Genomic DNA, 13,304 nt, shown 5'->3' on the forward strand with positions numbered 1-13,304 from the left:
TCGAAGTCAAGTCACAACTGTATTAATGGTGTTAAGAAAAAGGAAACAAACTTGCAAGACGTTTTCGTCTTGCGAAGCAAGCCCATAGGGAAATTTGTCTTGCGAAGCAGCTCAAAAAATGGAAAACCCTTTCGTCTAGCGAGTTTTCCGTCTTGTGAGGCATTCGTTTTGCGGGGCACCACTGTATATGCTACATCCTGACCTCTCCCAACTGGAATATCTGGGGGTTGGGATTGCACTGTTAGCTCTTGGATAAGAGGTTCTGCTTCTGTGGCTGGTGCCAGGATATGTTTTAAGGATGTTAAACTGCAGCTGTGCATGTACAACAGTGCACACTATGGGGGCCACTTCAGACACGTAAAAGCATGCAATAGTGGCAATAGTGGGGCTGTTGTGACCCACCTTAGGTCAGGCAACATCCTAGCAGTGGCTCCTGACCCACCAGTTGAAGAAGTAGTGGCCTCCAAGGGCACTTTCAATTCTGTGATTCCAGAATTCATATATTTAAGAACAGGGGTAAAGCAGATTTCAGACTTGATTTTATATATGTGTGTGTGTGTGTGTGTGTGTGCGCGCGCGCGCATGCATGTGTGCGCTCGCTGAGACAAAGAAAATTTTGGGGAGAACCAGTATGCTAGTGTGTATACACACATGCACACACTCTTACTAGTATACTGGTTCTCCCCCAAGCTTTCTTTGTTTCAGCAATATTATTATTGTATTTTATAAAGCCTTTTTGTTGCTTTTGTTAACTGGTTGGTAGTCAGAAACCCCTTGGATCTAGGAGATCTACCTTCAGCCCACCCCTGTGTTAGAATGTACACAGCATTGCAACAGATGTCTCTCACAACCATCTAGGCTCTGCTCTAGCTCAGGTTTGGCAGAGGGAGGTCTGCCTGATGAACTGGAGGCAGCTCCTCAGCGCTGTAGGCTTGTGAGCACTGCAAGAGCTGCAGAGTTGCTGGGGGAATCCTTGGGTGTAACTGAATTGCCCCTGTGGGGCGGGGAAGTGCCTTCCACTGCCCCTCTCCTACAGCAAAGGGAAGAGAGCTGAGGTGCACCCAGTAGGCAGCTCTTTGCCAGCGATGCAAACCCCCTTCCCCGTGCATATTCGCTTGCAGCAATTCCAAGCCCTGGGTCAGCCTGTCCACAGGATAAGAGCCCTTGAGCCAGTCCGGACAGAGGCTGGGCGCCGGGATGACCTCTTGGCACTGCCCGCTGGAAGCGGAAACTGCCTGGCGTGGTAGCGCCGACTTGGCGGCTTAGGAGCGTCCAGGTGAGGAGGGCTGTCGGGTGCGCCTCGGCTCGGGCTGCCCTCCTCCGGGCATTCCTCGGGGTGATCTTCGGAAGGGCGCGGGAGAGCAGGCGGGCGGGCGGGCGGGCAGGCAGCGCGCGCCCAGCCCCGGGAAGGCACCTGCCCGCGAGCGCACCTGCCCCTGCCTGGCCGGAGGTTAGCGCTGGAGGAGAGCGAGGGAGGCGTCCCCTTCCCTCTCGCCTCCCCCCGCGGCCTGTGTGGGCGGGGATGTGGGAGCCCGCCCCGCTCCTCCCTTCCTGCGCGCTCGCTCGCTCGCTGGCTCGCCGGCTGACAGTAGCAGCAGCTGGGCGCAGCGCTAGGCGGGCAGGCGAGCGAGCAGGAGGGCAGGCGAGCGCGGAGCATCCGACGACGGGGGAAGCTGGCGAGGGCCGGCCAGGGACACGGGCAGCGGCAGAGGCAGGGCGCCCGCCCGCCCGCGGCACCGGCCCCCCTGGATGGCATGTGGCTGGTCACTTCTTGCCTCCTGCTGCTCAACTCCTGGACCAGCCCAGGTAGGCGAGGGCGGCGGCGGCGGCGGCGGCGCCCCGTCGGGTCGGGAACTTTTCTAGCCGAGCCGCTCCGGAATGCCCGGCGGCTCCCCAACGCCCCTTGCGCCCGGCTCCAGGGAGCTCTTCCTCCCGGTCAGCCCCTCGCACTTTCTGACTCTTTCGCGGTGGAAGCGTCCTTCGGCTTCGGGGAAGAGGGTGCTTCCTGACCTGCCAGCGACGGAGGGGGCAACCTACACTGGCGCCCCCGCTCCCGTCGCCGGGGCTTGGGCTAGTTCAGACTTGCACTTTGGTCTGCTTTTGACCAGTGTGTAGGTCCTCTTTCCCCAAAGGTGGTTGGTGGGCGTTGTGGAAAACGATCCTAATGTGACCCAGAACTCTAGGGTTTTTTTGTTTTTGCACGGGGAGTTCTCAGATTTGTCAGGGCTGCTATGCTGCTAGCTCTGTCCCCCCCATCTTGAGGTGGGGATGGCCTATATTTTGCTTTGCTTTGTGTGCCCCCCCCACATTCCCCCAAATATGTGTGTGTGTGTGCATGTGTGTGTAGGGCACCCCTTCTGCCAGGCTCTCCCAGAAGAAGCATCAACCCTGGGGAATGTTGGTGTTGTCTGCTTTTGGGTTTCTGTTCTGGTGGATGTGAATTTTGGGTTAGCAGGGGCTGTGCCCGGGAGCCTGGCACAGGCTGGGCAGGCAGAGAGCAAGTCTGGATCCCTGAGCTGGCAATTATTGCCATTAACTCTTTGTAGCCTCTGAAATTCATTCATCAGGGAAATTAAAAATAACGCACCCCCGCCTCTCCTCAGCCCATCTCTGCAGAAATGTATTTAATTACGTGAATGTTGAATAGATACCAAGGCAGCATCTCCCTGTGTGTTCGAGCAAGAATTCCAAGGCTTAAAGCTGCCAGCGATACTTTTAGAGCTTTGTTCTTCTGTCCCCAGTTGTCAAAGTCAACGTTGAGCCATATTCTAATCCCATAAGATAGTTCAAACCCTGATATGCCTTTAAAATAACAGCCTCCCCTCTAGGAGTGCTTTAATAAATCTAGCCCAGCAGTTGGAAAGGAATCAGATTTGGAAAAGGGGGGGATATGAGCCAATTCAGTTGTCAGGGCAATGCAATTCTTTAAGAAGCAAGGTTCTGTTTGGAACTGGAATCTGGGGTTTGGGGGTCTTCTGTACAGAAATTGGGCCCCGACTAATGAAGCCATTGTAACCAGAAGGCAATTGGATGTTGCATCGGATGAAATTACAACCCGGTTTAGTGTAATCGATCTGTGTTGCATAAAAGGATGGGCAATTTGCAGCTTCTGCCATCTGTTTGGTGCACAATCCACAAGAACAATCATGCAAGCGCTGCAATTTGGGGGGTGCCTGCCTGCCTTCCCTTTCACAGGTTCCACTGTGAGATTTTATCCTGTCATGCCTTGTGAGCAAAGCAAAGTGTCTCTCCTTCTTTTGGCTCCAATCAGACAGACTGTTAAGAGAGCAACATACAGAAATTGGGTGGTTGCTGTAGAATGAATACCTATTTGTTTGTTTTAGCACATTTTAAATGTTTTGTTTGTTTTGGGCAGAATAGTTATGTGAATACCAGTTATTAATCATAAAGTAACTTTTTAATTAAAGCTAGGGCTAGTCTGTTTTTTGGGGGAGAGCATCCCCCCAGATCTCTCTGTGTTGAGGTTGTCTCTGTCATCCATGCCAGCATCTGATTTGCCTGCATTTGCATTTTGACTGTGCAAAAGGAAGAGGGGGGAAAACACACACACAATGTGTGCTATATTCCCTTTGATTTTTTCACAGGCAAAATAATAATTGTTTGTACTAGATTGATTGATTAGTTTCATTCCCAGTGGTTTGGGAAAGTGTCTTTGGTGGTAGCAGCTGTTCAGTCTTTGAGAAGACCAAATTGAGTCTTCCTCAGCAGAATCTCTCACAGCCTCATCCCCTTTTTGGAAGCCATGATTTTTTTTTTAATGGACCCCTAACTGCTTCTTTGTTAGAAAGTGTTAAAATGGAGCAGTTCCAGAAAGTGAATAACAATACAATAGGTTACATTATATTAGGGTGAGAAATGATATTGCTTAATGCATGAAAAGCCTTTTGGATACTTAATATATTTGGGCATCTAAGCACAACAGTTTAATGGGCTTCTGTTGTAGAAAAGGGCTCTGTTATAATGAAAAAAGCAAATAAACATTTGATCCAAGGGAACACTAAAGTTTGAGGAAAAAACCGTCAATGGGTTGGAGCCCATTTCCCAGATTTATATACAGGCGGCTAACAAGTATATGTGGGTATCTCACTGGGCAGAGAGCTCAGTGTCACTGCTTTTACGACTTGGGAGCAGAGGAGAGGGATGTGAGCAACTCTGCTTGCTTTGCAGACATGTCCAGTGTCATGGCTGGGTATCCATGGCTTGGCGCAGGGTGGTGGTGGTGGTGGGGGGGGGGGATGCTTGCAATTCTGTTTCCACCCCACCTCTGCCTGCTGCATCCTATTTATTTGGAGCTTTTCTCATATTAAAATCAGGCAGCTATTTAGTTCCCATTTGCACCACTTCTGTTCCCTCCCTTGTGCCTCCCCCTCATTGTGCTTTGTTTGTCTTAGAAATTAAACATGGGATCCTCATTAAGCTGTAGAGAAAGGGCTGGTTTGACATGTTCCAGGTTCTGCTAAATAGCAGCGGCATTGGAAGCTAACGGATGGGGGGCAGGGGAAGTTGCCCACCCCTGCACGACGGCTAAGCCTTGATGACCCATTGCCTGGGGTCCTCCAAACCCCAAGTTGGCTGCCAAGCAGCATACCTTTAAAATCTAGGGGGTGCTGCCCCCATTATCTATCTCGGCTGGAGCTTTTGGCGCTCTTGAGAGCAAGCTGGGCACAACTTGGCTCCAGGCTTGGTGATGGAATTTAGTGACACGTAGCCATCTCTCCCCCCTCCGGTGTTAACTTCACCGGTGAGAGTGGGCAGAATTTCATATTTGTTTCATAAGCACCCTCCATACCCTTCTCTTGTCATTATCTTCCCCCTGCTAGGCTGGCATTGGAGGGGCTGCCTGAGCCTCCCTGTCTCATTCCCAGCAGCGGAGGAGCTCTGTGAGAGAGGAAGAGCTGAGGCGGCTCTCACATTCTGTGGCTCAGATCCTCCCAACATGGCGGCCCACACGTTCTGCAATGTGCCAGGAGGTGTGATTTCTTCCCTTCTCCAAACAGCATGGACTAACCACCTGCCACTCTATACCAGAGAAGGACGCAATTGGGAAGCCAGTTTTCCATATTAGGAAAAGCAGTTTGAAAGGCCTCTTCAATTTCAGTTCCTTGAGAAATCGGAAAGGAGCAAAATTATTTATTGTATCTGAATGGAAGTGGGAAAAAATCTGCTGGATTTCAGCTTTTTCTTCCATCTGTGTTTGTTGTTTGTATTTCCTCACCCTCAGTAAACCTTCAATTTGTGGCAAATCATGCAAAGAGGTTTTCCCTTAAAATATAGCTAAATATTTTTCCTTTAAAAAAATGATTTGGTGGCCTTTGCCAATGTGCTGAATAGCATTGCTTGGCTGTAATGTTCCCACCAGCTCACTTTTAGCTTACCCTTGATGGAGGTGTGTGAGTGTGTGCATTTGAACCATGTGTGCATTATCTTGAAGTGCCCGGTAGACATGGCGGTTGTCTCTGGAGAGAGGCTTCTGAAAGCTCCTGCCTTCTCTAGACTTGCAGAATAACGGAGCTGGTTCAGAGATTCTCCCAGCAAGGGAAGTCGTGGTGGCAATTAGTAATTTGTGTATTCAAAATGGTGCAAACAGCTTATTGCCCATTGCCTAAAATGGAATGGAGCTGAGAGAAGCTGAAACAAAACTCACACTGGGTGCCAGAAATTGGTGCGCTGCCCTCCTATGGCTGATCAGCCCAATTTCAAGCAGTGCATAGCCTCTCCTTGTATGTTTTATATTTTATTTTTTCAACTTGTATACCTTGCTTTATTTTAAAAAATCCCAGAGTCATTTGCATAACAAAGCTTCAAAACACAAAAACACCCACTCCGCAGATTCACTACATTATCCTTGCAAATTTAATGTGGTGGTTAGTGAGTTTTCATATATATATATATATATATATATATATATATATATATAAGTTTTGTGTGTGTGTGTGTTTAGCAAGGGGTGTGGGATCTTAGCATGAGACATCTGTGGCAGGGAGGGGAGATCTCATTGGGGCCATTGGGGTGAGGCATGCGTTGGTTTCATGACTATGCAGATGGTGTTCTGGGTGTGGCAAAGGAGATGCTTGGGCTTCTGTATACTGTAATTGCTTCAACTGCACCACAGTCTCTTCCCTGCTGCCACTTGATTTCCAGTGTTTAGCTGTTTCTGTCCCAGTCAAGACTTCAGGAAGGATGCCAGCTCCTCATTCCCACACAGGGAACTGTTAACCTTTCATGCTCTTGATCAGGGTTCGGCAAGGTTTTTGTGGCTTGGGCTGGTTCATGGTCCTGCAGACGCTGTGGTGGGCCGGAGTGCGGGCGCGTGCACAAATGCGCAAACGCTATTTCCGGCACTCCTTCCGGTGCGGAGGAGGCATGCACAGCTTCCCATTGGCTGTAGGAGCTTCCTGCAGCCAACGGGATGCCTGCCAGTGTCACTGAAGGCGGTCCCCGCTTTGCTGCACACTGGTTTAGCGTGGCACACGGGAGATGACCGAGCGGGTGACAGGGGTCCATGGGCCGGTTTTAAACGGTCTCCATGGGCCGCTTGTGGCCCATGGGCCTTAGGTTGCCGACCCCTGCTCTTGATGGATGTAGAGTCTGCAGCACAGAGCGCTTTGATGCATTCTGCCCTCTGGAGCAAGAGGCAAGGAAGTACTCTGTCAAAAAGTGGGCCATGAGGCAATGCCCTCCAATATTTTAACCAAAGGGTTGAGGCAGTGGTCGGCTTGTGTGATTTTGGGTGAAATCCTTCCCTTCTCCTCACGGTTAAGATCCTGATAATGAGCCATTGGGAGTGATAGCTAAAAGGGGTAAGGGTTGAAGGCTCCCAGAGGCAGGTTGATCCCTTAGAATTGGTTGTTTGCCTTGTCATCTTGGCACTGGTGTCCCTGACACACTCACTTATTCTGACAGCTGCTAAGGTTGTTTTTTTTTTAAATTAAGAAGCAAGTTATTTAAATTCTTCCTAAGCTCTACACTTACAGCAGATAGATTGCATCCAAGGAGAGAATAAGTCTCCTAACATAGTCCAAGGGTGGCTGGTGTAATAGCTGGTTATGTTTGAAGCCATATAAGGGGGAGATAAGGTGGCCTTGGCCTTGCAGTATTCAGAAGTCCAGTTTATCCCTTTTTTTTAAAAAAGAGAGGGCATAAACAAGCTATGAGGAAGCAAAGGTTGCTGGCAGCTTCTTGCACCTCTTGTCAAAAAGCTGTTTGTGGCTCATTGTTAGCTTCTAGGTGGGAATGGCAAGGCAGGTTTGGGAGTTCTCCGGCTTCTTCTTGCTCCCCCTTTTCCACTGAACATGTTGTCCAAGTCCATCTTGTGCATTAACTCCACCATTCAGTCCCTTCACCATTCAGTGTGCTTTCAGAGAATGCTACTTGGGTGTGGGGGAGCAAGGTGGGGTGGAGGAGGAATTGCTGCCTGGAAAAGACAGCTTACCCTAGAGATGCTCTGCACATTTTGCTGTTGACTTGTTACCCCCTACCCATGAACAGTACCTGTGCACAGTAAGAGCCTGTGATCAGTAGGGTAGGCAACAAGGATGGAGCAGCTTTCTAAGCTCATGGTGAGGTTGAAATTTCTGTACCTGTAAACCACTGCATCCTTTGAAGTCTGATGGAGTGGACATCTGCCCCACTTTTGCAGCCATCATTGCTGATTCCTACTCAACTCTTGGTGGCATCTGTATCTTTTACCTCTTGTTTTTGAGGATAGCAGCTCCATTTGGCAGTGACCTGTCAGGAGCTTATGACTTAGGTGAGGCCCCTATTGACTGCGGCATTCCCTGCTGAATTCATCTGACTGGTAAAATATAAAATCTCCACTAAAGGCTGTTAACTGGTGGACTGTAAAAATAAAATAAAATAAAATAGCCCACTTCCCCTCACATCTCTTCAGTAGGTTTGAGCCATCATAAATGTCTTTTGACCCTTGAAAAGAAGAGCAATATTCTTGTCATGCAAGATCATTTTTCCTTGTGGTCTCACCTGTGGACCAAAGGCTGGGCCAGTGTAGCATCTCAGTCTATGATACTTAGAGGGTGTGGTAACATGTGGAAGGGTGAGAAGATGACTGCTTTGAAGGGGGTCAGAAACATCTCTGTGCTTTGCCCCCAAGACGTGTTCTGGATGCAGACGACTGCTTTGACAGAAAGGGACCTTCACCTTTCTTTGCCAGGTTCCTTCTAGCAGTGCAACACTTGAAGAAGTCCAGTGAGGAAGATGAGTAAATATTATGGTAGAATGATGACAAAATGAATCTCTTTCCCCGGACAAAGCCGAAGTATTAATATTTCAATACCTCTAGGTTGCAATTTCCTACAATTTAAGAAGATTGCTCTGTGAGAACTTGAAATGTGTTTTCTTCAGTGCTGGGAACACAGACTGTGCATCTTTGCTTTGGTGCTGCTTCTGTTGCCATCCCATCCTCCCTTCTGTACCAGTGCCGAAGGTTGGGTCTAAATTAATGCCTTTGATATGTAGGTTACAGCCAAGGATTGTGACCAGATGCCAGAAGTGATTTCTGTTTTAAAAATATTGCAAGGCTATTTCTATGTTTTTAATCTCTCCTGGTGATTTGGAGGCAGTTTTATGAAACATGGAATTAGGATGGTGCTCACCGTTAAATGGTAAAGGAGATTAGATGGATTTAACTCTATGCGTCTGTCTCATAACTACTACCAATCCCATAACTTCCATTTTCTATTAAAAATCCATTCCGCCCCTTTTGACCTGCAAAAGCTTTACTAGTAATTTGAATTCCTCTCCTTATTTATGAGGATTCCCCCCCCTTTCTCCCCACCCCCATATCTGTGCAACTAACCTTACTTAACATGGTGAGTAGGGTGGGGGACTCACTGCAGAGAAAATGGTTATCTCCCAGGGGGCTTCTGCTCATGGGAGCACTGAATGCAGTGGTGAGAGAATGGGGGCCCTCCTACTGGACCTGAGTGGGCTTTGCTAGCAGCTGCATGAACATGGCTGCCTCCTCTAAGGGCCCCATTTTGACCCTTCAAGCCATGCTTGCAGTGAGCCCAGATTTCTGTAAGCCAGGACCAGGGCTGTGTGTTCTTCCCAGTTCTGTGACCCGAATACATTATGCAAATATTTGCTTGGCTGGATAATTCTGTTTTTGGCAGGAGGTACGCAGGGCTTGTGTATTTATTTATTTGTTATGAAGATTTATATCCTGCCTTTCTATAATATATCCATAGTGGCTTATTAGCAGGGCTGAAATACAAACACAATAGTAAAACAACAAGATGAAATGCTGTATCAAGTAACAAAGCTTCAGGGCTTTGATTGCTGAAAGTCCAGCTCTTCCCGCCTCCTCTGTTCAAGCTTATCTGCTAGAAATGCCTCTCTACTCTCTTACCAAAAATCTGCAATTCTTAGGATGCTGAATTTTATGCCTTGCACCAAATCCCACTTTTGCACAACTGGGATTCTTTTTAACAAAACAGAAATGCTGGACTAGGTGGATCGAGATTTTATCTATGAAGGTGCTTATTTTGGTCTTAGGAAAGAGGGCAAACATTGTTAGCCATTGAAAGGATAATGAGTATTCACTCTACCTCTGTAAAACTCACATGTTGGTGGGCCAAGGAAATTCTTGTGGGGGGAAAAAGCAAGAGAAAAGGGAAAAAGAAAGCAAACCATCTAAGAGGGATGGAGTTCCCTCTGCTCAGGGTTGAAGCAGAGCTGGGGACACTCAGGAGTGGCGAAGGACTGCCAGACAGTGTTCACACAATAATGGACTGGATGGTTGTTTTTCTGGCACTCTTTTAGTTAAATTTGCTGTTATGTAGTTGTGATGAACCTGAGTTGATGGTGAGGAGAGATGCAGGAACTCAATGGGTTGCATGTCTTAGGTATGGTGGTAGCAGTAACTGGGAACTGGCTTGTGCCTCTTCCCTATTGGCAAGGGCCTATGGTGAGTGTGTCGTCTGCCTGGAGTTTCAGAGAAGGGGATCCTTGTGTTTGGGTTTTGTCCTGAGGAGGCTTGGGATGAATCTAGCAGAAGCATTGTTTGGCCATAACAAAGTGCCTCCTGTGGGCTGGTAAATAGCGGGAAATGGTGTGGCGTATCTTGTCCCCCCCAAAATCTTCTCTTGCAGCAGAGTGCCTCCCCACCCCAGCAATTTTGTCAGGCAGATGTTTGTATCCAGAGCAAGGAGCTTATTCTGAGAGAGGGGCGGGTGTGTGAAGAGCCTTTCCATCGCCTCCTGTGGCTCCATTCAGACGGTTTTTGCTGTCTTGCAGCTCTGTTAACTGCTTCCTTGTTTCTAAGAGATGCACATTAATGTGCCTGTACTGTGAAGTAATTAAAACATTCTAGATATTATTTTTCTAATGCCAGCCCAAGAAAGCTGTGTGGTATTTGGACCCATGGTATTAGAAGAGGAGACGGCTTCTGAATATTCACCATCATGATGAAAACACAAATATTTTTTCCCATCTTGCTTAGCGTTTACGGTCTCATCCCTGCTTTGTGTTGAGATGTGAATTGCTGTGCCCAATAAGGCTTTAATAGCCTTTCCTCAAATGAGCAGTTGGGATGGAGGCATCCTCCCTGGAGGGGCTGGTGGTGGTAAAGTGCTCTGCTAAGAATATTAATAGATGAGCCATTTTTTGCCATTCGCCACCATTTGTCTCCCTCCTGCACCCCCCCAAGCAAAAAAAATACTGGGGAAAAATTGAGGTTGTAGAAGGTCCCTTGTGACTTTGTCCAAAGCGGTGGTGCTTTTTTTGCTTCTTTGCATGGTTGTAGGCGCAGCTGGGAAGGTGGCTGGGCTCTGAGCCCGAGGAGGAGCTGCTAATTCCCTGGCACAGATTGCTCCGTCCTCGATCTTTGTCCTTCCACCTACTTAAAAGTAGCGCAGCTAAAAAAAGGAGTCAAATCTGAATGGCTTTGGGGGCCTCCAGCTGATTCTCAGGAAATATCTGGCCCCATCCAAGCACATTGCATCCTCCAGCATGTATATAGGTGTTGGTGTAGGTGGGTGTACTTGTGCCCCTTGCAGAGAAGACAAAAGTGCTTCTTTCCCCCAAGTAGGGTGCTCTTGCCCATATCTGAGATTTAGGCACACTGCCCCCTACCCTGTGAATGGCACAGTAAATGGTAGAAGTGACACCAGAGCAACTGACTAAGCCTTCCTCGTTGGGGTGGTGGTGGTTTGAAGAGGCTTCCTGCTGGACACTGGAGGGCAGCACAGAGGCCTGGCAGATCTTGAAAAAGACACTGGAGGGAGATGTGGGTGTAATTGGCTGAACTGGCTTAACCCAGATCCTTATTCCTGTGCATGATTGACAAGAGTGGGGTGGGCAGGTCCTTGTCCCTCAGCTCCTTCCATGATCTCTTCCCAAGCTACCCTCCACCTGAGCAGCTGTAGATGTTTCCCTCCTTTGATAGCTACTGTACCCTTGAACAGTGATTCTTCTGAAAATCTTCATCAGTCTTCTCTCTCCCCTCCCCCTGGTATATGTGCTAAGTTACACATGTTCTCAACAACATGACAAATTGGATAAATGGGAAGCTCAATTCTACCACTCATTGTTATGTGAGTTTCTCTTCATTGTTTGCTGAAATGTTTAGGGTTTTTTTTTTAATGGGTTTATTCATTCTGTAAGAGGGCTGATGGAAACCATATAAGCTCACAGGGATCTGGAGTATGCACCTCATGAAGTCCTGGCCGCCCAGTCAGCTCTTGAGTTTTGAACATTTGGCAGATACTTCCTCTGAAGGCATTTCAGAAGCTGCTGTCCTTGTGGTTTGAGGGATGCCTGCTGAAGCTTCTGATTCTGTGGTTCTTGTCAATAATTGGGGCTGTAAATCCTGCCCCCAGAGGGCAGACCTCCTGGCATAGCCAAACAGCCTCATTCTGATGTGGCCTTGAGGGTCTGTTTGGCACTTGTAAGCCAGGACCTTGTGAATTTGCACTGGGCTCTGAAACGGAAGTTTAGCAGGCCTCTGCTGGCCTTGCCTCTGGAGAAGGTGTCTCAGCAAGTATTCCTAGAAAAGAGCCACTGTCTCATTTACTTGGTGCTGTGGGTGAGCTAAGGTAGTGGAAGTATCCAGTGGCAATGACTGGGCTGGCTTTTGGGATTTGCATGAGGGCGCTCCTGGCACCACTCCTCATAATGCTTGCTCTCCCATTTTCTTCTCTTCTCCTCTGCAGCGCATACAGAAGATGTTGGAACCAGCCTCTACTTTGTGAACGACTCCATTCAGCAGGTGACCTTCTCCAGCACTGTGGGGGTGGTAATCCCCTGTCCAGCAGCAGGGTCCCCCAGTGCCACCCTTCGCTGGTACCTCGCCACTGGGGATGACATCTATGATGTCCCACACATCCGTCACGTCCATGCCAATGGGACGCTGCAGCTCTACCCTTTCTCGCCATCTGCCTTCAATAGCTTTATCCACGACAACGACTATTTCTGTACTGCAGAGAATTCTGCGGGGAAAATCAGGAGCCCAAATATCCGGGTTAAAGCAGGTATTGGCTGCCTGGCTGCTCTGGGTCTTGTCTTCAGTATGGTTGACTTCACTTGTAGCGGAGGGAGGATGGTGGCAGTCTTTGGGCCTGTGCCCAGTTACTTTTTTAGCAGAGCATAGACAGCTGTGGCTGTGTTTGGTCCCAGACAATCAGGAATATTTTCTAGGAGAGGTAAATGAGTGTCTGTTGGATGAGTGTCTGAATGCTGACTTTTGAATTTCAGAGAACTCTTTGTTATGCTGGCTTCTTTAGACACTTTGAATGAAACCTTTTGGTGAGGTCTGAGCTGGGCCAAACTCCTGTCACCTGTATAGGAAATGTTCCTTTGCAGCCATCCTACTTGCTTTGTGCGCTGCAGCCTAAACAGGCTGATGGCTAATTAAGCAGAGGAAAATGATGAGCAAAGTAGCAGAGCTCTTCTGGTCAATGATTGTCAGAGACTGGGTGGGCTGAGTACCCCCAGTGGTTCCATTAGGTAACCTATTAAGCATTGGACTAGCAAAGTGCATACTACCCCAGGGACCAAAGGAGCTTTCTTCCTTCATAGCCTTGCAGCAGTGTAGACTGACATTAAATATCCAGAAGTGAATTATTTACCCGAATTACAGCATTGGTTATAATATTGGGGAGGTGCAGGGCGAGAAGAATGTAAGGACAGAACTTAAGGGCACGGGTTGCACTTGGCCAGAGGAGCATTCAGAATTCTCTTTATGCATTGGTTACCTCCCTGCTTGTGGCTCACACCTGTGAGTGCTGAAGGAGCAATGTGGGAGGGAGGATACAAGTTGGACCTTT

The 13,304-nt window shown here is 48.4% G+C and overlaps 1 protein-coding gene across 2 annotated transcripts in view; it reads left to right on the forward strand.

Moving 5' to 3' along the window:
• Window positions 1-1,604: 1,604 nt before the first annotated feature.
• The window catches only part of DSCAML1 (DS cell adhesion molecule like 1), a 164,121-nt gene continuing 152,421 nt past the window's right edge, over window positions 1,605-13,304 (forward strand). The window contains exons 1-2 of one of the 2 annotated variants that reach the window (XM_080983895.1): window positions 1,605-1,806; window positions 12,192-12,509. In XM_080983895.1, the coding sequence (XP_080840021.1) occupies window positions 1,755-1,806; window positions 12,192-12,509 (370 nt within the window). In that variant the 5' untranslated portion in view covers window positions 1,605-1,754. The remainder of the gene's footprint in view (window positions 1,807-12,191; window positions 12,510-13,304) is intronic. The other variant, XM_080983894.1, reaches the window with a different exon arrangement.

Source organism: Podarcis pityusensis (assembly GCF_964106645.2).
Source record: "Podarcis pityusensis genome assembly, chromosome: 15".
NCBI lineage: Eukaryota > Metazoa > Chordata > Lepidosauria > Squamata > Lacertidae > Podarcis > Podarcis pityusensis.